The 24,445-nt window shown below is 40.5% G+C and overlaps 1 protein-coding gene across 1 annotated transcript in view; it reads left to right on the top strand.

Annotated features, from left to right (window-relative positions):
- Nucleotides 1-24,445, top strand: part of RTTN (rotatin) — a 165,762-nt gene that overhangs the window by 109,907 nt on the left and 31,410 nt on the right. The window contains 8 exon segments of the mRNA XM_065398735.1: nt 1,723-1,834; nt 3,064-3,256; nt 4,546-4,636; nt 8,169-8,322; nt 8,694-8,831; nt 10,047-10,258; nt 17,840-17,945; nt 24,259-24,356. Of these exon segments, the coding sequence (XP_065254807.1) occupies nt 1,723-1,834; nt 3,064-3,256; nt 4,546-4,636; nt 8,169-8,322; nt 8,694-8,831; nt 10,047-10,258; nt 17,840-17,945; nt 24,259-24,356 (1,104 nt within the window).

Below are 24,445 nucleotides of genomic sequence, written 5' to 3'. Positions count from 1 at the left end.
CTAGGGGCAGGATATCCCACTGCTCAGATGCTTGGTTCCAGTTGACTTCAGATTGGTGGGCATTGGAGAATGTAGAATGGATACTTGCTCCACATTGCTTATTCATTACTTCTTTAAATTCAAGAGACACCAAGAAACATCAAACCATCTGTGAAGAATGTGTGAAGAATATCTGTATTTTTTATGAACATTGTGGGAATCCCCATTTGTTTGATATTCAGTGGATGACAGATATAAGGAAGCCTTATGGTTAACTCAGTGCTATGGGGCTCTGTAGGACTGCAGGAAAAGCAGACAATGGATGTAGTTAATTCCCATCCCTGGTATTCGACACACAGTACAGGTGCTAGTTCCTTTGTAAGTTGACCCATGCCATGCTCTCATCAGCAGGCAGGCAGGTGGCCCTGAAGGGAGTGGGAAAAACTTCAGGCAGGAGCTTCTAAACAAAGGGACTTGGCAAAAGCTAAAAGATATCCTGGGACCTGAGCAACACCTGAGGGGGGGTGGGGAAAGAGGTAAGACTGTTTGAGAGGCAGCATTTGTAGGGGACAACCTGTCTCTCCCTTTCACAATGCTTGGGGTGGTGCCTGGGTTAAGCAGAACACATTTAAACTGGAAAAGAAAGGCTAAGTTTAGGTAAGACAACGCATGTAGGCTTTTGATATTTTTGACCCTTCTCTCTGCTTGCAGTGTTCCTATGATTAAATAAATCATACTGTTTTGAATAAGCTATTTTCTGACCCTCCTTGTACCAGCTGGTCACAGCTTCTGGAGAAAAAAGAACTAGGAGTACTTGTGGCACATTAGGGACTAAGAAATGTATTTGGGCATATTCTTTCATGGGCTAAAACGAACACTGGCAATCATACTGTGGCCAGGCAGCATGAAAAGCTGAAATCTAAATGCTTCAGTGATTCAGATTCTTTTCCAAGGGGGATGAAAAAAATCATGACTTACAGAAGAAAAACAGAATGGGATTGGGAGGCTTCCAGTATATTGAACATCTACCAGTCAAGAAAACTGATATGCCTCAGCAGGTCTGTACTCCTTCATTAGGGTTTGCAGTGACAGGACATTTTACAATGAAGTGTTTAAAGAGAAGACTTAGGTCCTGAACCTAAAAAGACTTACTCAGGCACTCGTGTTTAAGGACATGAGTAGCCCCATTTTCAGTTCAGTGGGGCTGCTCACATGCTTGAAGTTAAGCACCTACATGATACTTTCCAGGATCAGAGCTTAAGTGTTTTAAAAAACCTGTCCATTGAATGCACATGTATTAATATAAACAGCTAGTGTAATGTTCACAACCAACTGTTGTGTGTCTACAGCAATTGCTAAGGGAGGAGCTATTTGCTTACTGCTACTCTGGTTATCACATTAATCTGAATATTTAACTATATTCACTAGAGATGAAATCAAAAGGTATGACAAAAATAATTCTGTTGTGGCAGGTTTTATTCCGTTTTGCATAGTTGAAAACAGTTGTGGAAAAGGCTGAGGTGCACTAATGATCTGTCATGACCACTGGGCATGTGACACTGGCACTGTGGAGCTTCAGGCGAGGCCAGGAACCAATTTTTTAACACTGACTATTAAAACACACACACACTACCCCATCCCCTCCCAAACACTTTGCTCCTGAAAAATTAACTATCTTTGGACAATAAACACCATAATACTAACAAAGAGTGAATCAATTGCTTTGTTTTTATCACTTCCTAGATCCTTTCTGCCTCACCGTCAATGGGGAGTGTTGATGAGCTGCAGGCCCCTATCCCTCTAGCATCAGCTTGTTTTGTCCCTGAAACACCAGTTGACCGGCTTATGGCTCAAGGTAAACCAGATTTCAGTTTAATTTTTAAATGTATCCATGGACATAAATATTTTTTGGTTGCTTTGGGGTGAGGGGAGATTAGCAATATTGCATGAGGTTTTCTGTGGAATTGAAAGTAAGAAATCCATTATCCTTGTGAGAAGGGAGAGAATTACACATGAACATTAAATACAACAGCTACTTCTTAAAGTTATAGCTAATTTTAAAAAGTATCTTTTTGGAAGTTGGTTGGTTTGGCGACCTGACCCACATTTGACCCAGTAGTCTAGAAATAAAAGGTTCTATGTACTAACAAGTTGGTAATAACCAAAAGTTGCATGTGGTGGCTTTTTTGTAGCCTATCTGAAATAAATTCATGGTCTGTCAGTTTCTAGTGGACAGATGTCTGCATTGCAAAAACAATCACCACACTTGGCACTGATTGGTGGTCTTACTGGTGGTCTCAGCAGTGGGGCTGCGTTATATGAGCACAGAGTCTGAACTTTCCTGGCATAGCTATGTAAGGAAGCCTTTAGAGATCTTTTTAGAGATACAGGTGTTGGATGGACTTCGGTTTTCATTGCTGTCAATCTGTCAGCTTTCCAGAACACTAGGCTTTCAGTAGAGAGATAAATGTCTCGCATAAAGATCTTCTGTTATGAATTTCTTTGTCCCACTCTTTCCCCATCTCTCCTAATCTGTCCTCAATCTAAAAAAAAAAAGTACTTCGCCCCCCTGTAGAAGAGTGGTTGTTTTTTAAAGTGATTGTTATGTTACAATAAAAAACTGTATTTTTAACATTTTCAGGCAAATTAGCAAGCATTATGAATATGCTTCTCTGGATTCCTCAGTGATAGAATCTGGGCATCATCTTACTTAATTTATATAATTTGTGATATATTTTATTATCACAAATGATTAAATAAAAACAATAATTAAGGGAAACACTGCATAAAAATATTTCATTCATTATTTTAATTTTTTCCCGCTTGTCTTTTTTCTGATTATTCATTTAGGTTTCTTGTTCTGCAAATTGCCAAGCAGCTTTCCATATTTGACTTCTTATAGTTTGAGGTGTAACCATATGAAACTTCATATGTTTTGTTCCAAGAAGCTCTTGTTTTACTGTTTAAAAATCTGTAGGGGAGTTGGATACACTGGTAGCAAATAAAATATATAGTTCTTTGTATTCTGTAATTACTCTGTCTTGTCTTTGGATGAGTGTTTTTGTTTTGGTCACTGTGTTCTAGGTCAGAGTGACACAACCACAACAGCATCTCCACATGATTCTCCCCAGTCTGGTGTTCTGTCTAATCAGTGTGCTCTAGTCACACCTCCTCTCCTGTCAGCTGTATGCAGCCTGCTGGACAACCTGCTGGTGGTTGTTCCAAAGGACACTGGAATTGCTCTTCGACAAGCACACTTACTAACACCTCTCAGTAGGTAAGAGATCAATAACTGCTGAGCTACAAACAGGTGCAGCAGTAAAGGAGAACTAGAATAGGATCAGCAATATCCATGTTTCTAACCAGAACTTTGTGACAGATATTGATTTGCTCTTGGGTACTCTGAAATGTTCACTAACACTTTTTAAATAAAGCTAGCAGACGCATGTTTTCATTTTATGCTTACGGAAAAGGTACCTATTTCCAGACAGATGATTCTCATTATTTTCAGTGAGTCTTTCTGGTACAGGTTTTCGTCAGTTCAGGCATCTCCTCTTTCCCTCTGGTAATGATTAACCTTTGTTCAGATGGGTATTTATTTATTGTCCATTTTTGAATATGTGATCATCAGACATTGAGAGTTGTAAGTGATTATATTTCATTGTGATTTTTTTTTCATTGCACAAAGTGTATGTTTGTGTATATTGGAAAGTTGGGTTTGGAGGGGAAAGTGGAGTTTGACAGCATGGGACTTGTCCTTTTCCCCTCTCCTATATCTCCAAGTGATATTTGGCAGCTGTGAGAGGGCTTAGGTTTGAGACCCTCCCTATTTTTGTTACTTTTTTTAAAGAACTCAAAGTAATTAAATGCAAAAATTGTTAATACTAAACAACATTAAAGTGATACTCAGGTTAAAGTTAATATATATTTTTAGAACAAATGTAGTTACAGTATGTTACAAAAAAGGTTTAGTTTTTCAGACTGTAAGTGGTTGGTCCACCTGTGACATATGAAGCACTAGAACTACGTTTGGTCATATGAAGGAAGTATCTGACACTGTTTTTAAACAGTTAAGCTTCCTGCTAGTTGTATCTTAGTGCAGGACACTCTTTAGAATGTCAAAGACTTTTATTAGGGGCTTGTCTACACAATACATATTAGTGGAATTAAAGCAGTAAAAATCCTACTAGTGTAGATGCAGTTACACCAATATTAGGGTGTTTATACCTGTATAGCTTATTCCTGTACGGGAAGGGGAATAATCTATACTAGAATCAGGCACCTCCCTACTGATATAACAACATCCACACTAGTGGTTGTACTGGTAAAACTATTTTGCTTTAAAAAAAACAAACACCTTTTATACCAGTATAAGTACATCTGCACTAGGGTTTGAAGTAATATAACTATTTGGGGATAATTGTCTCATCCCTGTAATGTATTTTACTCTAAGTTAATGATATGTACTGTTATCTTTAAAGCATATTTATAAAGTTTCTTTTGTTTTGCATGAAAGTTTAAACATATATTACTCTAACAAACTATTTATCCTATATTTTCCATTAGTCTTGTAAATGCTAGGTTGGTTGAAAGATGTATGTTGGAATTGAAAGCTCCTCTGCCTCATCCATGTCACATTGAACATACAAAGGTTCAGGTTAGTTGTATGTGATTATGAAATGCACTGTATGAATTTAAAAATCCTGAAGTTCATTAAATGTATACAACTATATCAGTTTGTTTACACTGTATACCCAATATCTTAGAACAGCTGTATCAAAGCTATTCTGAATTGTCATGTAAATTACATTAAATCATAATTCAATCAAATTATTATGTAAACTTGAGAGGAAAATATACTATGCACTATTCACAGTAGGCTATTCATTGTGTTTTTAAAAGAGTTATACATAAAACTGTCAAACTATAAAACAGTTTTAACAATCTATTCTAAACCATCAAGAAAAAAATATTTTCTTTAAAACTTGATTAAAAAATTCCCAAACACTACCCTAGTTCTGTGTGTTAATTTTTGACCTAGTGTGATATGTAGAGATAAACTAGAAACTCTCCAGGTCATAATTAAGGCTACAATTAGGTCACGGACGTCATGGAATCCATGACTTCCATTGACCTCCGTGATATTTTCTGCCACGGGGCTGGTAGACAGCAAGCGGCAGGGGGCTGGCAGACCTCCTGCACCTGCCCTGCCCCACGGGCAGGGGGACTCCGGAGCGCCATGCACCATAGCAGTGTGGGACCCGAGAGGCCCAGCAGCAGTGGGTATCCCTGCCTATCCCTTTAGTTAGGGATATTTTTAGTGACAGTTAGGGACAGGTCACAGGCTTCTGTGAATTTTTGTTTATTGCCCGTGACCTGTCCATGACTTTTACTAAAAATATCCGTGACAAAAACTGAATCTTAGTCATAGTGTATTCTAATAGTGATGATACAGCCATTGCTATTGTGATAGGAATGGAATCACAATAATTATATTGAAACACCATAATAGTCATTATGCCAAAGACATTATATTTTAAAAGTGTCAATTAGCTTAAAGTAAGTGGAGCCAGATAAAATAATTTGTTGCTGTGTCCACTTTTCCATGGAAAAAAATGTTCTGAAATGTTTAAATAAAACGAAGACTATCAGCAAATTGCTAGGATACTGTTGCTCCACATGTTCTGTTGTAAAAATGTAGCCTTATGTCTTCAGAATGAACTCTTTGGTTATACAAAAGCACATGACAAGCTGGGCATTATGATGTTTTATACTGAATAGTTTCAACCAGTTACTATCTCATATATGTGTTGTTTTAAGTAGCTGTTTAGCATGCAAATCCTTGCATCTGGCTGCACTCATATTTCTCCATCTAGTTGTCCACAACAAACATGGCCACTTCAGTTGAGGCCCTAGATCTTGTAGACATTAAAGCAGATGTGTAACTTTACACATGAGGAGTTGAACTGTTGTTAGTGGGACAACTTGCATATGTATAGTTATGCACATACTTAAGAGTTTCCAGGATTGGGGCCCTAGTGCTAAATGGTTTTTCTTTCATAAAATAAATAATATTATATAGAAAAAAACATGGGCAGAACTTGTCACAGAAAACTTCAGAAAGAAATAAAAAAACCTAATTCCTTAAGTTTTGCAGGCGGATGTACTGAGAAGTCATTATCCACTCCTCAAATATTTTGTGAGGCTGACCATTGATGTACGGGTTGAAAAATTGAAGCCAAGGTCTTCCACAACATCTAAGTTATATCAAAAAGAACTTTCATAGTCTTAATGTGTATATATAACTGTGCGAAGGGCTGCCATATTCTTTTATCAAACATTTTACTTAAACTACCAAAGAGACTGCAAAGAGAGCCTCTTTTGAGAGAGTCTGGAAACACTCAAAAAGATGTAATTCACTGACCCTCCTTTAGTTCCTTTGGAAAAATCACTAGCATTTTTTAAATCTTCAGTTACAGTGGCCATGATCAGGATATATTCATATTCTCATCAGTGTCCCCGTGCTGTATTTTTCTGTTTGCTTCACAACTATTCCGAGGAATATCGTTTAGTCCTCTAGGTTTCTCCACAACTTCCTCCTAAGAAATTTCCTTCTCTATCAGTGATACCTTGGATTTCACACCAGTGTCTGCAGAATGGGAATTTTCCATCATCTTATATAATAAACGTTTGCGGGGCGGAAACATCGCCTTAATTGCCCCATCTCTTTAACTGATATATATTTAGGCTTGACAGGATTAAATTTTAATTGATAACTCTCAGGAAACGTCAGTTTCAGCTGACACTGAAATCAATGACAAAAAAATCAATGAGTATCTATACTCTGGGTGTATCTGGGAGTCCTCTGCAGCCCTGCTGTCATGGGAGTAAGTCGGTCTGTGACAGTGCAGCTGTATAGGGCTCCTTGTGCTGGCTCAGGGCTGGTGACAAATTAGGGGTGGAGGTGGGGGGAGAGTCTGCGGTCCTCATGGGGCAGAGCAGAGGGCTGTGAGGAGGAGCCCCCAGCTGTGGGGGAGGCCACCCCACTGCTGAAACTGCAGCCCTGCTGACACAGACCTGCTTTCTCACTCACTAGCTGGACATGCCGGGGGTCTCTGCTCTGCCCCACCAGGACTACAGACTTTCCCACACCTTGTGCTAGCAGGGATCAGGTGTCACCAGCAGCTCCATTGTCACAAGAATGAGGGGATAGGGCTGTGACAGCAGAGCTGCAGAGGATTCCTATATGTCTGCGGGGCTGGTGACACCTGATCCCTGCAGACTCAAGGTGCAGTGGAGACTACAGTTGTCCTGGCCTTGCAGAGCAGAGACCCCCCCCGTGACTAGGACTTCAAGGAGGAAGACGAGCCCCTGGTGGCAGGGAAGGCTACCCCACTGCTGAACAGTTCCTGCATGGGGGTGGCTCCCACACTCCTGGCTGGTGAATGTGTGAGTGAGGCCAATGACACCCAATTCCTGCAGACACATGGTGCAGGGAAGGTTGCAGTCCTGGCCCAGCGGAACAAAGACCCCCTCAGCCCAGCTGTGGGGGGCTTTAGGAACTAGTCAGCAGCAGGGTGGCCTTCTCTGCAGCCGGGGACGACGACGACTCCTTATAGCCCTGGCTGCGAGTCTCTGCTATGCCCAGACAGGACTCTGAGCCTTCTCTGCACCTTATGCCAGCAGGGATCCAGTGTCACCAGCTCCACGGCTGTGCAGGGAGCCCTCTGCAGCTCCCTAGTCATGGCCCAGCTTGCTCACTCACCAGCCAGGAGTGTAGGAGCCGCCCCTGGCAGGAACTGTTCGGCAGTGGAATGACCACCTCCGCAGCCACATCTCTGGGCATCTCTGTTCTGCAGGTCCAGGACGACTGCAGCTTCCTCTGCACCTTGCTCCCCGGGGCCACAGAGAGAGCCCCCCGCTGTCAGTACTGCCCTAACCCTAAGTCCAACCCTATCCCCCACAACTTTAAAAATAAAAATAGTTAAAAATAAAAAAATCTTAACTAAAAATGGACAAAAAAAGTCAAATTTAAAAAAATATATATAAAATTCTGCTAACTATATATATAGACAGATATAGATTCCCAAAAAGGTGAATTATGTGGTATTGCCTAAAGTAGGTCTTAACATACTGTAAAATCAGGTTGCAAGGATCCAGCTTTTGTGTCCTTTTTACTATTTTAACAGGTTTTATTCCTACTTCAGTACTTGTCTTCAGTGTCCAGGCTTCTACAATCATGTTTATTGGTAGACACTCACCTTGTGATCCAGGATGAACTAATGAAACCTCTTTTGGGAAATACCTTAATGATACTCTCCCTTCGCTCTCTGGATGGCTTGGGTAATATGTACATACTTCTCATGTCTAGACAGACAGATGCATGTCTTACTCAGCAAAATCAGTACCAGCTTTCCTGACATTGTATGTTAAACTGTAGAGTTACATGTTTCATTTGCTACATGCTAATATTTAGAAGTTTATATCTGCTAGCCATTTACTCTCTAGTCTTCAAGCATAATTACGAAATAAGGAGAGAAACTGAGTTAAAATTGGTTTGGGGCTGAATTATTTGTGTATGGGATGGGGGTTGCATGTTTGATGGGTTTTTTTTTCATCACTTCTTATTTTAAAGGTAAGTTTCTGTGGTCAGGCTTAGATATCCAGATTTCTGTTTGTGTCAGTAGCTTGAACTTCCTATGTTCTGTTTGCAGATACTGAGTTAACATCTGCGGTTCACCAAACATGGACAGACTTGTTTAGCCTTCTGGCTATACTGTTAAGGAAAAGTGGCCAAATCGCTCTTCCATCTGTGACAGCAGCTCTTGGAAAACACTGGACTGCAATAATTGGTAATGCCTATTCTTAGATGGATTTAGGCCTTGCAGCTAATAATGAGCATGACCTCTTATTAGATGCTATCAAATACTTATAAAGGACATGTCCATAACAATAAACAAAATGTGTCTCTTTTTACTGAGAAGATATGGAGTGTATTTTTACCCTTGTTTGTTTTTATAACTTTTTCTTATATAGTTCCGTAAAGTCATTTCTCAGCTATTACACAGCTTTCCAAATTTTTTTATATAGACTTTAACAGTTTCTGGTTCTGAACTTTGGGATAAAGTAAATCAGCTTTAATTAGAGGCTGAACAGAGCCATAGCATACTGTTTTTTGTTTGGGTTTTTTTTTTTCTTATACTGATAGTTTATGTAAAACATAAGAAAGCAAACAAAAACATACAAGCCTGAAAAATATTTTTAAAGGTCACAAACTTTTCTTGCTGCATGAGTCATTATGTAGTCACTTGTTATTGTATAATAGTTTAAACTATTACACAAATAATAATTTAATTATTATAATTAAGACCCTGATTAAGCAAGGTAATCTAGCATGTGCCTACACTCAATCACCTAAGTAGTCCCATTGAAATCTATGCTTTTAGTTAGGCATGTGCTAAGTAACTTGTTGAGCCAGGGCCTAACTGCACTTCTGCGAACAGAGTCAGCTTCTAATGAAAAGCTTCTGATTGTTGCTGTCTTTAGTATAATGCAAGCTCTGGTCTAAAATGAGGGGAAGGCTAAAAAATTCAAGCAAGTGAAGGTTGACTAAACAGTTTCAGTGCTCATTTGTGGTTTTGTTCTTTTAATTTCAAATGTAACATGGAATACACCTCTACCCCGATATAACACAAATTCGGATATAGCACGGTAAAGCAGCGCTCTGGGGGGGGGCAGGGCTGCACGCTCTGGCAGATCAAAGCAAGTTCGATATAATGCGGTTTCACCTATAACGCGGTAAGTTTTTTTGGCTCCCAAGGACAGCGTTATATCGGGGTAGAGGTGTACTTAATCATTCACACTTTCCATAAATTTAGAATACAAAAATGTATTTTTAAACTTAGGAGCAAATACTTAGGGCTCATTGGATATCTCTTGCAAGCACTGGTGTGCTGGTCCATGACCCAGGCACATACCTTGGATTAGTCTGTTCCAGTTCTGAAATGTTTAACCATGTCTTGATGCTGAAATTTTTAAAAAAATCTGTTATGTATTTGACCTTTTAGATACAATTTGTGACTGTGTGCATCTGTCTACCACATGTCCCAGCTTATATATGGCCAGTTTGCAATTCCTCTCCATTCTCTTGGCTGAAGAAGGGAAAAGGCAGCTCCAAGATAAACAGAATATTTGCCCCAACCCAACAATTACTTTTCTTCTAGATGAAGCTGAAGGAAGTTTGGCATCAGGAGCCAAACTTAATGAATTAATAATTCAGGTATAAATTTGTATATTCAATAAATTAATACGATGGTATTATGGTTTTGATTATATGACTGAGATCATGTTTCTATTGTAATACTGAATGTCTAATTAAAAGCTAGGCCAACCTATTTTGAGAACTAATCTTGGTAAAGAATCCAGAGCACTTCAGACAAACTGGTTTATTAACTGCATGTAGAAATCACTCTTCCCACCACTGTTATACAGCTTTTTCTGAAGACGACAGCTGGTTAACATCACACAGCAACCTTACATAATAGTTTAGGGTAGGACGTGAATACGATATCTGATTTAAACTGCAGGGGAAGATTTTACATAATTAGAATATCATTATGCACATTTAAATTGGAAATAATTCAATATTTTGGCCAAAAGGATTCCTACTTTTCCAAATATGCCTTGAAATATTTAAGGATTGAGACCTTGTTTTTCTTCCTGTAAATGATAGAAGCAGAGTGCTCTTTAACACCACACAATCATAGAAATTAGGGACTGAGAAAACCCATCTGGCCTTTGCCAGTGTCTGATTATTGCGTACAGGACTTTTATTAATGCATTGTACTATCTAGTTTTAAATCTGCCAAGCATTGAACTTTTATCTCTGCCATTGGGAGACTGTTTCTCAACATAACAGATCTCACCGACAGGACAATTTTCTTGATATTAACCAAAATGTTTTCTCTTTCCTAATTTCATCTCATTATTCCTATTTATACTTCCTTGTACTACCTTAAATAATTCCTTTCCCTCCTTGATATTTACACCTTCAGTTGTAGACCATTAACATGTCTTACATTACTTATCACTTAGACAAGATATATTAGTCGCTCTTAATTACCTGCACTTTATCATTGTATATTTGGTAATAATAGTAAGATTTCATGTGGAAACTATAACAAATGATTTATTAAAACTGAAATATCCACATCGGTCTGTTTTTCACTAGTTTTAGTCACTAGAAGCTGTCAAGTTTGTCTGAATTTGTTCTTTATAATAAGATATGGCTAACTGCTCTTATTGTTCTGATACCTAGACGCCCAGTGATATTTCTCTTAATATTCCATTATTTTGCCACAATTGCTGGAACAATAGTTTTTTTTTCAAGTATGTGTCAGTGTGGATCTTACTGTAGATGTGCTTTATTTACACACGTGAGACTTGAAAAACTTTGAGTAGCAGTGACTGTTGGGGCCTCTCGTGCCCTGTGACACCTTAAGCTCTTGTGCGTGGACATGAAGGGTGGTGTGAACGTAAGAATGGCAATACTGGGTCAGACCAGTGGTCCATCTAGCCCAATATCCTATCTTCCGATAGCAGCCAGTGCCAGATGCTTCAGAGGGAATGAACAGAACAGGGCAATTATCAAGTGATGCATCCCCTGTTGTCCACTCCCAGCTTCTGGCAATCAGAGGTGTCGCGGCACCCACAGCACGAGGTTGCATCCCTGAACATCTCGTTAATAGCCATTGATGGACCTGTCCTCCATGAGCTTATCTAATGCTTCTTTGAAACCAGTTATACTTTTGGCCTTCACTACATCCCCTGGCAACAATTCCACGGGTTGACTGTGCATTATGTGAAGAAGTAAGGAAAAAGGAAGTTTGTTTGTTTTAAACCTACTGCCGATTAATTTCATTGGGAGACCCTGGGTTCTTGTGTTATGTGAAGACATACCTAACACTGCCTTATTCACTTTCTCCACACCATTCATGATTTTATAGACCTCTATCATATTCCCCCCTTAGTTGTGTTTCTTCCAAGATGAACAGTCCCAGTCTTTTTAATCTCTCATCATGTAGAAGTTGTTCCATACCCTTAATCATTTTTATTGCCCTTCTCTGTACCTTTTCCTATTCTAATATATCTTTTTAGAGATGAGGTGACCAGAACTGCATGCAGCATTAAAGGTGAAGGCGTACCATGGATTATGGCATTATGATATTTTCTATTTTTATTATCTATCCCTTTCCTAATGGTTCCTAACATTCTATTAGCTTTTTTGACTGACGCTGAAAATTGAGCAGATGTTTTCAGTGAATTATCCACTATGACTCCAAGATCAATTCTTGATTGGTAACAGCTAATTTAGACCCCCATCATTTTGTATGTATAGTTGAGATTATGTTTTCCAATGTCAGTTACTCTGCATTTATGGGCCACTTTCATCGTGGGGGAGGGATAGCTCAGTGGTTTGAGCATTAGCCTGCTAAACCCAGGGTTGTGAGTTCAATCCTTGAGGGGGCCACTTAGGGATCTGGGGCAAAATCAGTACTTGGTCCTGCTAGTGAAGGCAGGGGGCAGGACTCAATGACCTTTCAAGGTCCTTTCCAGTTCTAGGAGATAGGATATCTCCATTAATTTATTTATTTTATTTATTACCCCTTCAAAAGTTATTTTTCCTCCCTTGGTATCCTGCTGTCAATTGAATTGTCTTGTTAGACTGACCTCACCCTTGGTAAGACAAATCACATATTTTCATGTATTTATACCTGCTCCTGTATTTTCCACTCCATGCATCTGATTAAGTGGGTTCTACCCCATGAAAGCTTATGCCCAAATAAATGTTAGTCTCTAAGGTGCCACAAGGACTCCTCGTTGTTTCTTCATTTTATCAACATTGAATTTCATCTGCCATTTTGTTGTCTAGTCACACAGTTTTGTGAGATCCCTTTGTAAGTATTTACAGTCAGCATTGGACTTCACTATCTTGAGTAATTCTATATCATCTGCAAATTTTGCTACCTCACTATTCACCCCCTTTTCCAGTGGCCACAACCTTCAATTTCCTCTTGCTGCTTGTGGCAATAAGACAGAACTTGCCAAGTGTCTCTCATGCTTAGCTCAGGCTAACTTCTTCATGTCTTCAGAACTACTTCTGATCTCCTGATTTCGACTGGTGTGACCCCTCTGTACTGAACTTTCTAGTGAGACCGCCTCTATACTCTCACACCCTGTATAGGGCTCTTCAAAATGACAATCTCAAAATCTGCAAGCTTCAAGCCCTGTCTGTCCCTGAAGGATGAATACAGTAGATGTCTCTCTTGCTTAGGGAAATTGCATATTCTGAGCAGATGCTCTGTATTCTTGTCCTTCTCTGCTATGATACACTGGTCGCAAGAGCAAGGCTAAAATTCCACTTACTTCGAGCAACCTTGAACGAAACAAGTTCCAGAATTCTATTAGTGAACATGCCAGTATCATGGAACAGCCCTTCAGTCACTTAAGATTGGCACAGAGAAGACACTGCAAAAAAAAAAAAAAAAAAAAATCTGGTGCCAACACTTACAGCCCCAGCACCAAAGCCAACCTCAACATCAGTGTCAAAGCCAGCAGTGACACCTCAGTGTCTTGTCAGTCAGGCACTGAAAGGAGGTCACTCCATCATCAAGGAAGAGATCTCTCTCAGATGGTATCCCTGGTGAGGCTACCAATGCCAGAATATCAGGAGGAACCAGATCCAGGCACAGAATGACATCACCTCCCTATCTTGCCACCAAAGAATCTCTCTTAATTGCTGGCACCTAACAATTCTAAAGCATTTCAGGAGCTCATTGTGAGGATTGCTGGAGAGTCAGACGTGGGACTTCTCTGAAATAATCAAGCTATTAGAAATTCTGTCAGCTTCTGGTTCATCAGGATCATCCTCCCCATTAATGAGGGATTGCTTGATCCAGCCAAACCATTGTGGCAGACACCAGCCACTATACCACCAATGGTGAAATGGATCAAAAAGAGATACTAGGTGAGCCCCTTAGGATTTTACTACTTCCATTCATCCCATCTCAGGCTCTTTAGTTGTATTAGCTGTGTAGGAGAAATCGAGAATGAGCAAAAGTATGCCTACAGTCAAGGAGTGCAAATGACTCAACCTCTTTGGAAGGTTGTGAGGGCCTGCTGCGATAAGTGTGACTTTTTCACAAGGGACAGGATGAGTGCCTTTCTCACAAAGCTCCCTCATGACAGCTGAAAACAGAGCCGGCACCAGGCATAAGCAAACTAAGCAATTGCTTATGGCCCAAGCAGCTCAAGAGGGCCCCCTATTAATTATTAGTATGTGTTTTTTGTGCGGGGAGGGCCAAAAATATTCCTTCGTAGGGCCTCCCAATGGGCTGGCACTAGCACTGGCTGAAAGGTTCTTAAGGGCATCATAGGGAAGCCCCGCTGGTGACACTTACAAGCAGTGATGGATGCCTCAGACCCCTCAGCCAGATATATGGCCACTGCAGTGACCATGCAGTGTGTATTGTGGCTTCAAGCATTGGTCAATCAAGGGAAGTGCAGGCCATGGTAAAGGACTTGGCCTTTGAGGGCTGATAACTTTTTCAGTGAGTGTAGAGACAGTGTTCTTCACTCACTGAAGAAATTAAAAACTATATCTATGCTTTCTGGGAATTTATACCCCTGATCTGTACCTTGAGCCCTCCCATCCTCAGCCCCAACCAAGACAGCGCAGGCTGTCCATGCCAAGAAGTGTCTGACCTAAAACAGGGTGCATCTAATGCAGCAGTGATCTTTTTCTCATTTCTGAATCATTACTTCCTGTGATTGATCTAATACTGTTTTCTCTGATTAACCTCTCAATCCTTGCTCCAGTTAGAGTAGTAGGGAATATGTTAAGGGATGAGTTCTCAGAGAATATGGACTTTTTATGGTTATTTTCTCAAGACAATTGCGGGGAAGAAAAGGAAAAATGAACTTTTGAGCAATGGGTAAGAATATTGTATAAGTACCACTTAGAAGCATTTATTTACTCCTAAGGGGTCACATAATGGGATATTCAGATTACAGAAAAACAACATAATAGACCAATTAGTAAATATATATCAAATATTAATAAGATGAGAACACTTACTACTCTAAATACTAGACAAGATATAGACAATTAGCATTTGAACAGGTAGGAAAAAAGCCTTTAATACTTACTAAGAAAAGGGCATAAAATGTGTGGTTGAATCACGAAAGCTCTTTGGCAACTTCAGTTGGAAGGAACTCAAAATGTAATTAATGATCTGGGAAAACTAACAGATTAAAATGTTTAAATCTTTTAATTTTTATCATACACTACTCCATTATGAATCCCCAAATTCTGTTATAGAAATAGCAGAATACTTGGCTAACCCACTGTTAGAAGAATCGCTATTGTATGTGGAAAACAAAATGTTAGCCATGATTAGCAATGTCACTGAACTTCTGTTTCATTTCACCAGATACTTATTGTGGGGTGGCTTTAGTTTTTCAAATGTGTCTAATAGGAAACTGAACCTGCACTGTGGGTTTAGGGCTCTTCGAGGCTTGATTTACCCCAACTGGTACCACTTTCCCTGGGGTTTCCACTTAGGGAAGGAAGCTTCACATTGCTTTCAGAGCTTGCTAAAAGCTTGATGTTGGAGATTGCTTGCATAATGACTCAGCACAGCTCCCAGCTGTTCTGGCTATGTCCCTCCCTTCCTAGGACCAATCTCATTTTGAGTTGGTTAATTACATACTCCTTTGTGAGGGTTGAGTGGTATTATGTGCTGCCACAATTCTACACTCTCCCAGACCCTTCCTTTCTTTATTATACCCATCTAAGCTAGCATACCTAAAGATAAATCAAGCCTAAAGTCAGTTTTCTGCTGTTGAGAGACTTCCCAGCTGGAGGGCTTAGTGAGAGATTTTCAGTGGCCCAAAGGGGAGTTAGACAACCAACTCTTATGGACTTTCAGTGGGAGTTGAGTGCCTAAATCATTTTTGTACCTTTAAAAATTTCCCTCTTATTTCCAACAACCAATACATATAATTTTTTGCATCCCAAACTAAGCCATTCTTATTTAGCTTCCATTTCCCCTGACTTCTCTTGTTAGTATCTGAGATGCCTTCCAGTTCTACGCACTACTCATTTCTCCTAAGGTGATTTCCTTGAACTGCCATACTTCAGCCAAAAGGTAACCTACATATAAGAACTACAGCATCATATTTTTTTCAAGTTATGTTAAATCTGTTAGTGGTTGATGAACTGTTCATAAACAGTACTTCATTCTAGATTTTCATTTGTTGTGGTCTTAGCAGAAGAGATTCCCCCTCCCATCTCATCCACTTCACCTACATCAATATCCTTGCAGATCCCCTGTTATTATAGTATTTTACTCTTCTCTTTTCTTGTAGAACTGTTTTCATTAGATATGACCTATTGCCATCTAAATCTTTAAACTTTGTGTTAGTAATATATACAGAACCACTTTATGCCTTTGTGTTTTAATCTCTTCTCAGTTGCCCATATAGAGTATGTCTACACAGCAAATTAAAACCCATGGCTGGCCCGTACCAGCTGACTCAGGCTTCTGGGGCTTGGGCTGCGGGGCTGTTTCACTGCTGTGTAGACTTTAAGCCCAGGCTCTAGGACCCTGTGGGGTGTGAGGGCTCCAACCCGAGCCCAGAAGTTTACACAACAATGAAACGGCTCCGTGAACCTGAGTTGGCCAGCTGCGGGTTTTTCTTTGCTGTGCAGACATACCCATAATTGAAATGTTTGTTTTGCTGTCTGAAAAACATTGCTCTTTTTTATTCCTATTTTGACTCTTTTTTTCAGGCCTGCCTTACTGCCTTAAGCTCTGCAGTAAATAACCCTAAAGCAAGCATCAATTTATTGCACATTTAGGGCTTGAAAAAATACTGGACAATGATGTATCTGGAGGACTAAAGCTAATAGCCAGGGGATGATATGTAAGATAGATGCGGGTGGGGTACAATCTGTGAAGTCTAGGCACAAATCACTCAGGAGAATTTCTGTTGTAGGTGGTAGGATTTTTACTAGGGTGCTAACTTTGTTGATAATTTAAGTTCCCTCTAGTGCATTCCAGCGGCTGGAAGGGAGACCTTCCCCTCCTCCCCTACAACCCCAGAACCTCCTTAGTGCTGTTAGCGCTAGCCTTTCCACAGCCTTATGGATTCCCTCTCTTTTTAGGGCTCTTCTAAAGTATACATCTGGGGTTCTGTTCGTAGCTTTACCAAATAGCAGCAGAGTGACTTTTACAATTCTGTAGAAATTGGTGTCTTATCTGCTCCTCCCCACTTACTCCCTAGGGGAAGTTACAAATTGGTGAGTGGATTTTTGCAGCTCTCTTGGTATAGCAAGATCAGTACATAGTATTTAGAAACTCAAGACTTTACACTAAACCTAGGGATTAACATTGTCACTTTCCCAATATCTAGCTAATCTTCCAGTATACTTTCCCCAGCAAAAGATAGTGCCCATATAGACACATTTATCACAGATTGACAGTGGTGTAGGAGAAAAAAACCCCAAATTAATTGTTCTAACTTCAATATGTTTCTCTCCAATTAAAGTAGATAGACACCATGGTTTGGTGTTTCTAAAACAAAAATTTGCATAATCTCTGGCTCGTGGGACATTTTGAAATGTTGAAATTTCCTGCAAAATGGAAATTTTGAATTTTGACGAGCTCTAATTTTGAGTCATCAGAATGAGAATTCAAAATGGTACATCACTTTTACAGGCATAAACATGATCATGAATATTTCTCCAGTATATGTTTTACTTTTCCGGTGTAGTGATAAAATCTTTACTTATTTGCAGAGCTATGAAGGAAAATCCTCTAAAGATGTACTGAAACGAGTTGCTGCAGGTGCTTTACTGTCCCTGTTGGCTGTCAGTAAAAGTGCCCAGAAATGTGCTTTGGAAGGTAAGCCTGAAGAGACACATGCTACAATATACTTAAAATACTCTGTAAATCAAATGCTTGCCAATAGTATTTTTTCATTGTCTTCAGTCTAAAAATAAAGCTAAAGAAGCTGCTCTGTAAATAAAATGTTTGATTACTGAAGCTTACAATTTTATATAAATGTCAGTACCCAGTGCAATCTAACACTTTTTTGAATTAATCGTATCTTTATTATTAATAGTAATATTTCAGGTTGGATTAACAGGTTACAACCTACAGCATTTCATTTAAGAGGATCTAGCTTTCTAGTACTAGGCAGTAGTGACCATCTGATGACTGTCACCTTTGGCCGGCTTGTCCTTGTCTGTGCCTCCACAAACGCAAGTCGAAGCCACACCATGCTATTTTGTTGCGAGCACATTCTTTCCATTTCTGGCCAAAGAGTTTTGTCATGGGATTGGCCCAGCAAGTTTTCGGTCTGCCCAGCAGTCATTTATGGTCTCTGGGGATCCAGTCACTGATGCGGGTTGTCCACCTATTGTCTTGCCTGCAGATGACAATACCCGCCCACCTTTGCTTTGCATCATACATCGCCTGCACTACATCGGTCACCTCTGTACACCTTCTGATCTCCTCATTCAGTATATGATCATGGAGCAATATCTTACACATTTGCCTTTCCATTGCTCTCTGGGTGACAGAGAATTTTTCTTCCTCCGCTGGTTTGGAGAAAGTAAATAAGGAAGTGTTAATTACTCCTCATAACACAAGAACTAGGGGGTCACCAAATAATTAATAGGCAGCAGGTTAAATATTGCTTCGCATAACGCACAGTCAACCTGTGGAACTCTTTACCAGAGGATGTTGTGAAGGCCAAGATTATAACACAGTTCAAAAAAGTACTAGATATGTTCATGGAGGATAGGTCCATCAATGGCTATTAGCCAGGATGGGCAGGGATGGTGTCCCTAGCCTCTGTTTGCCAGAAGCTGGGAGTGGGTGACAGGGGATGGATCACTTGATGATTAACTGTTCTGTTTATTCCCTCTGAAGCACCTGGTATTGGCCACTGTCGAAAGACAGACTACTGGGCTAAATGGAGCTTTGGTCTGACCCAGTATGGCCGTTCTTATGCCATGTGGTAAAACAAGGGGTTTATTTTTACCTTGTCTCTTTTAAGTAAGTATAATGTTTTAGAAATTTGTATTCCGTTAAAAATGGGGAAAAAATCCTTCAAGGATTTAAAATGGTTGAAGTAATTAGAATAACCCTCATATGAACAGCATAAACTATAGCATCTTCATTTTTAAAACCCCTAAAATGTTAAAAATCTATAACTGACAAGGGAATTTACATCAATATTAATCTACCATTACAATTTGTACATCTGGTTAGTAAGAGTATAGACAAGTGAGAAGGCAGCTTATTTCAAAAACAACCTTAACTCTGACTACAAGCTTATGAAATTGCCTTCCCCTTCCAAACTTACGGACTTTGCAGAGATTGTCTCACCTAAGCTTCCCCTGCTGCTTCTGTCTCAGTAGTGATGTTATATTCCCAGTTTCTTATGCCTTATGAAGTGTGCAAGAGTCTCTGTAAACCTTAGAATGTTGCAACAGCCCCTTTATGGGTAGATCAGTAGTCCACAGTTGTTCACCTCAGGAGATATACAGTAGTGGGGTTTGCCTGCTCTATACCTTAGGACAGTGGTGGGCAGCCTGCGGGCCGTACGCGGCCTGTCAGGGTAATCCACTGGCGGGCCGCAAGACAGTGTTTACATTGACAGTCCACAGGCACGGCCGCCCGCAGCTCCCAGTGGCCGTGGTTTGCCGTTTGCCGCAGGGATGTGCTGGCCACCGCTCCCCGCAGCTCTCATTGGCCAGGAAGAGTTAAGGCATTCAAAGGGTTTATCATTGACAAATGAACTGGAGTCTCCGCAGTTTATGGGTAACAAGACCCACTTGATCAACCAGACTCTCGTATGTCTCCGGTGCCTTCCAATTCCAGTTCATTACCTGTTTTGGTTGGAGCTCCTCCACTGGTCAGTGTTGAGGAAGATAATGAAGACTTCCCTTCAGTCTCATCTGTCTCTGTGCAGGGCTCTCCTACCTATTCATACAGGAACCTACTCTTTGACACCCACCGTGAGAGAGAGGAATTTTGGGGAAGACGTCACTGATGGTGGGAAGAACCTTGGATGTCACCACCTCTTCTGTATGGCCCCCTACAGTAGCCATGCTGGGGGTCCCTGGACAGCATACCAACAACAGTTTTCCCATCCACTGGGACAAGAGAGGCATGCAGTCCCCTCCACCCTAGCCCGTTCCTCAGTCGGAGACACTAGAGGTACAGGAAGCCAGTGCAGATAAGGAGGCTACCCCTCAAACTACCATTTCCTCATAGTCTCCAGATGAAGCAGTTACGCTTCCACCATCCTCTGTGGCTGATGATTTCTTGCAATTTCAGGACCTTATAAAATGGGTGGTGGATGCTCTACCGATACCACTCGAAGAGGTCAAGGAATCACAACACAAGTTGTGGGATGTTCTGCAGTCAGCAGCACCAACCAGAGTTGTGCTACCTCGCAATGAGGTCCTTTTGGACCCAGAAAAGATGGTTTGGCAGACCCTAGCAACAGTACTGCAAACTTGCAGATGGGCAGATAAAAAATATTATGTCCTCTCCAAGGACTCTAAATTTTTGTTCTATCACCCCCATTCCCCACCACCACCACCTAATTCTCTGGGGGTGGATGCGGTTAATGAATGGGGAAACAACACCACATTAAGTCAATTCAGTATGACAAAAGCCAGAAGTGTCTGGACCGTTTTGGAAAAAGTCCTATTCATCTGCAATCCTGCAGTTTTTCGAATAGTGAATTATCAGGCAATTATGGTAAAATATAATTACACAAACCACACAAAAATTACTGCTTTTATGGAGCACAATTTCAGGCCATCATTGCTGAAGGACAGTTACTGGGCAGGACATCCCTTCAAGTGTCCCTAGATGCAGTAGACTTTGCAGTCTGTTCCATATCTATGGCAGTAGTTATTCACAGGGCATCCTGGCTTCAACTGTCCAGCTTTCCCAGAGAGGATCAGAGCACTGGAAAGGATCAACCTTTTGATGATTTGAAGCTGTTTTCAGAAACAACAGATGAATCCCTGCACGCTTTGAAAGACACCAAGGTCACTTTGTGATATCTGGAAATTTACACCCCCTGCAAACAAAAGAAAATGTATTAGGTCACAAGCTACCCAGAGATCTTGTCCAATCCAATTCTCTGGGTTCCAAAGACCCAGTGACCTCCGCCCATACCCAAGTAAGATTAAGTAGATGCCCGAGGGGAAAAAACCTCTCATCCACCTCAACCGGCATCAAAACACCAGTTTTGACTTAACCTGTCCATGAAAATGGCCTTTTTGGTAGCCATCACATCAGCCTGAAGAGTTGGAGAAATTGGGCCTTAATGGCAGATCCCCCTTCATAGTATTCTTCAAAGACAAGGTTTCTTTCCATCCCTAAATTCCTTATTCCTTACACTCCTAACTAAGGCATCATCCTAGTTTCATCTTAATCAATCCATTCATTTACTGCCTCCCCCCCCCCCCCCCCGAAACCACACAATTCTCAACATGAGACTTCCTTTCATACCTTAGGTGTCACATGAGTTTTGGCCTTGTATATGGATAGGACCATACTATTTTGGAAGTCTCCTAGACTTTGTTTCCATTGCAAGCAGATCTAAAGGATCCACTCTCTCCACTCAGAGGTTATCAAGGTGGATCTATTGTTGTATTTCTGCATGTTACAAAGCGACCAGCATTCAGCCTTCTTCTTGGGTGTTAGCACACTCGACAAGGTCATAATCAACATCTATGGCATTACTTAAAGACATTCTAGTATATGAGATCTGCAGAGCCACTAGCTGGTCTTCAGTACATAGCTTCTCCAAGCACTATACCTTGGTCCATGCCTCTAGATCTAATATAGTGGTTGGCAGTGTGGTTCGTTCTTGAGTTCTGCACTTGATTCCAAAGCTCCTTCCTCCCTGCGGGGATGATGCTCAGGAGTTATCTGAAGTGGAGTGCACTCATGGGGACACTACTCAAAGAAAAAGAAAAGATTACTCACCCATGCAGTAACTGTGGTTCTCTGAGATGTGTGTCCTTATGGGTGCTCCATTACCTGCTCTCCTTCCTTCTCTGCTTTAGTATTTCCTTTGTGGGGCTTTGCAGTAGAGAAGGAACGGAGGGTGGTTCATCCATGCAGCCCTATTCAGCCTTTGAGCAGGACATGAGGTTGTGCAGTGTGCATGTGTAGGCCAGACAGACACCGCTAACGAAAATCTCTGAAGGCATATGGGGCATCTGTGCACCTGAAGTGGAGCACCCGTAGGGGGACACATCTCAAAGAACCACAGTTACTGCGCAGGTAAGTAACCTTTGCATCAGAGAATGGAGGCTTCTGTGTAGGTTTTCAATAATGTGATTTATTAGTAGAATATTATACATTCTATATTTATTTTTAATCCTTACAACTATTCTCTGTGTGATGTAATTATAGGATCTACTGTCCTAGTGAATTTTAGAATACAGTTTGAATCACTACACCTGATAGAGAGAGAGACAAATATTTCACTTGCCTAAATTTCAAAAAAGAATATTTTTAAATCTGTGTTTGTTGTTTCTTTGTAACTATATATATATCACTGAGCATTAAACATAAAATTTAGAAAACACAAAGGCTCTATTTCTCAGTCTAAAGATATCGTCTGTATAAGGCTACATCTACACTACAGGGGGGGGGTCGATTTAAGATACGCAAATTCAGCTACGCGAATAGCATAGCTGAATTCGACATATCGGATCCGACTTACCCTGTTGTGAGGACGGCGGCAAAATCGACTGCCGCGGCTCCCAGTTGACGGCGCTTACTCCCACCTCCGCTGGTGGAGTAAGCGCGTCGATTCGGGGATCGATTGTCGCGTCCTGACGAGACGCGATAAGTCGATCCCCAAGAGATCGATTTCTACCCGCCGATTCAGGCGGGTAGTGTAGACCTAGCCTGAGATTCTCATTCCTGGTTCTTGGTTTCTTAGCATGAGATTGGTAGAACTCTACTGGCTCTGAAGTATGTAGATGCATGAAGACAGTGAATAGGATAGAGCATTAGCCTTACTAGAAATCATCCACAACCCTTGCCAAGTATAAGTATTGCCCTCTGAATGTTGCTTCTTGACTATAGTTAGCAAAAGAACTCCCTAAAAGCTACTGTTTAGATCAGTGACTTGACACTCATTAAGTATACTTCCTTCATCCCAGCTCTACCTGCTGGTCAGGTCCAGTACACCATTTCTGAAACTTGGGCACATCAGTGTACTTTTGTGGTGTTCCAACACCTGTCTTTCTCAATGCTTTGACACCTATTTTCCTCAGCACTTTAGAGTACTAAAAACATTCAAACATTGCTGGTGTCTAACACCTGTTTTTTTTTGTTTTGTTTTTGTTTTCCCTTTACCAGTGTCTCAGTGTTTTTGTGATGTTCTCTGTGAAGACGCTGTGTCTTTGTGCATGTGGACAGTTGTAGCACATTGGGCACTCCAAGCATACAAATAATTAATAATAATTAATAATAATGTGTTGTCGTAAACTAGTTAAACTGTTATCTTTTTTCATCTCAGAAGGGCTGTTTTTTGTAGGTAGATCCCTTTGTATAGTCTGCTTATTATTCTAAACTTGTGAAGCACTTTGGTGTCTTCTGGGATGAAGAACACTAGGTATAGTGTATATATAAGACATTACATTCCCCACCCGTTGCTGTTAGGTCATGTACAGTAGTTAACTTCCACTATGTGAAATTGCCTCATAGATCCCCACTTGCCTGACAAATCCCAGAACTGTTAAAAACCAATTAGCCTAGAAGGGGACACTATGCCTTGATGCATGCACACAGAAGCAGAGAGAGTTTTAAAGGTGTACAACCCTAACTCCATCAGTTCCTGGCTTTTTTCCAACTTGGTTGATGGATCTCTGACCCTTTGTTCATAACTTCTTAATGTGACCTGGGTTTAGATATTGAACACAAATTCATGTTCTTGGGTGCCAGTTGAGATACCCTAATCACCTAATTATTTTGAGTAACAAGTTGGGTTACTTGTTTTTACCCTTGCCTCATTTCCATCATATAGAGAGCCTTAATTGTGCTTTCCACATAAAGTTGAAGAGTTGATTAGGAAACAAAATTACTTATACTTTAATTTACAAGTGAGGGTTTTTTGGTATTTTTGAATATAAATAGGCTTCTGAATTGTATGGATTTTGTCTTTCAGCTGACCTTATAGACAGCTGCATGGAAAAGATGAAGCACATTCATGCACAGCTGAACTTAGAATCCCTAAGGCCTGGAAAAACAGCACAGAAAAAAAAGGTAACTGTAAAATCTACAAGGCGGACACAAAAAATTGTATCTGCTGTAGAAGATGTTTTTTCAGATATTTGATATTCTTTCTTGGAAGT

This window comes from Emys orbicularis, chromosome 2, assembly GCF_028017835.1.
Source record: "Emys orbicularis isolate rEmyOrb1 chromosome 2, rEmyOrb1.hap1, whole genome shotgun sequence".
NCBI classification, from domain to species: domain Eukaryota; kingdom Metazoa; phylum Chordata; order Testudines; family Emydidae; genus Emys; species Emys orbicularis.
This window is presented reverse-complemented; position numbering and strand designations above follow the sequence as displayed.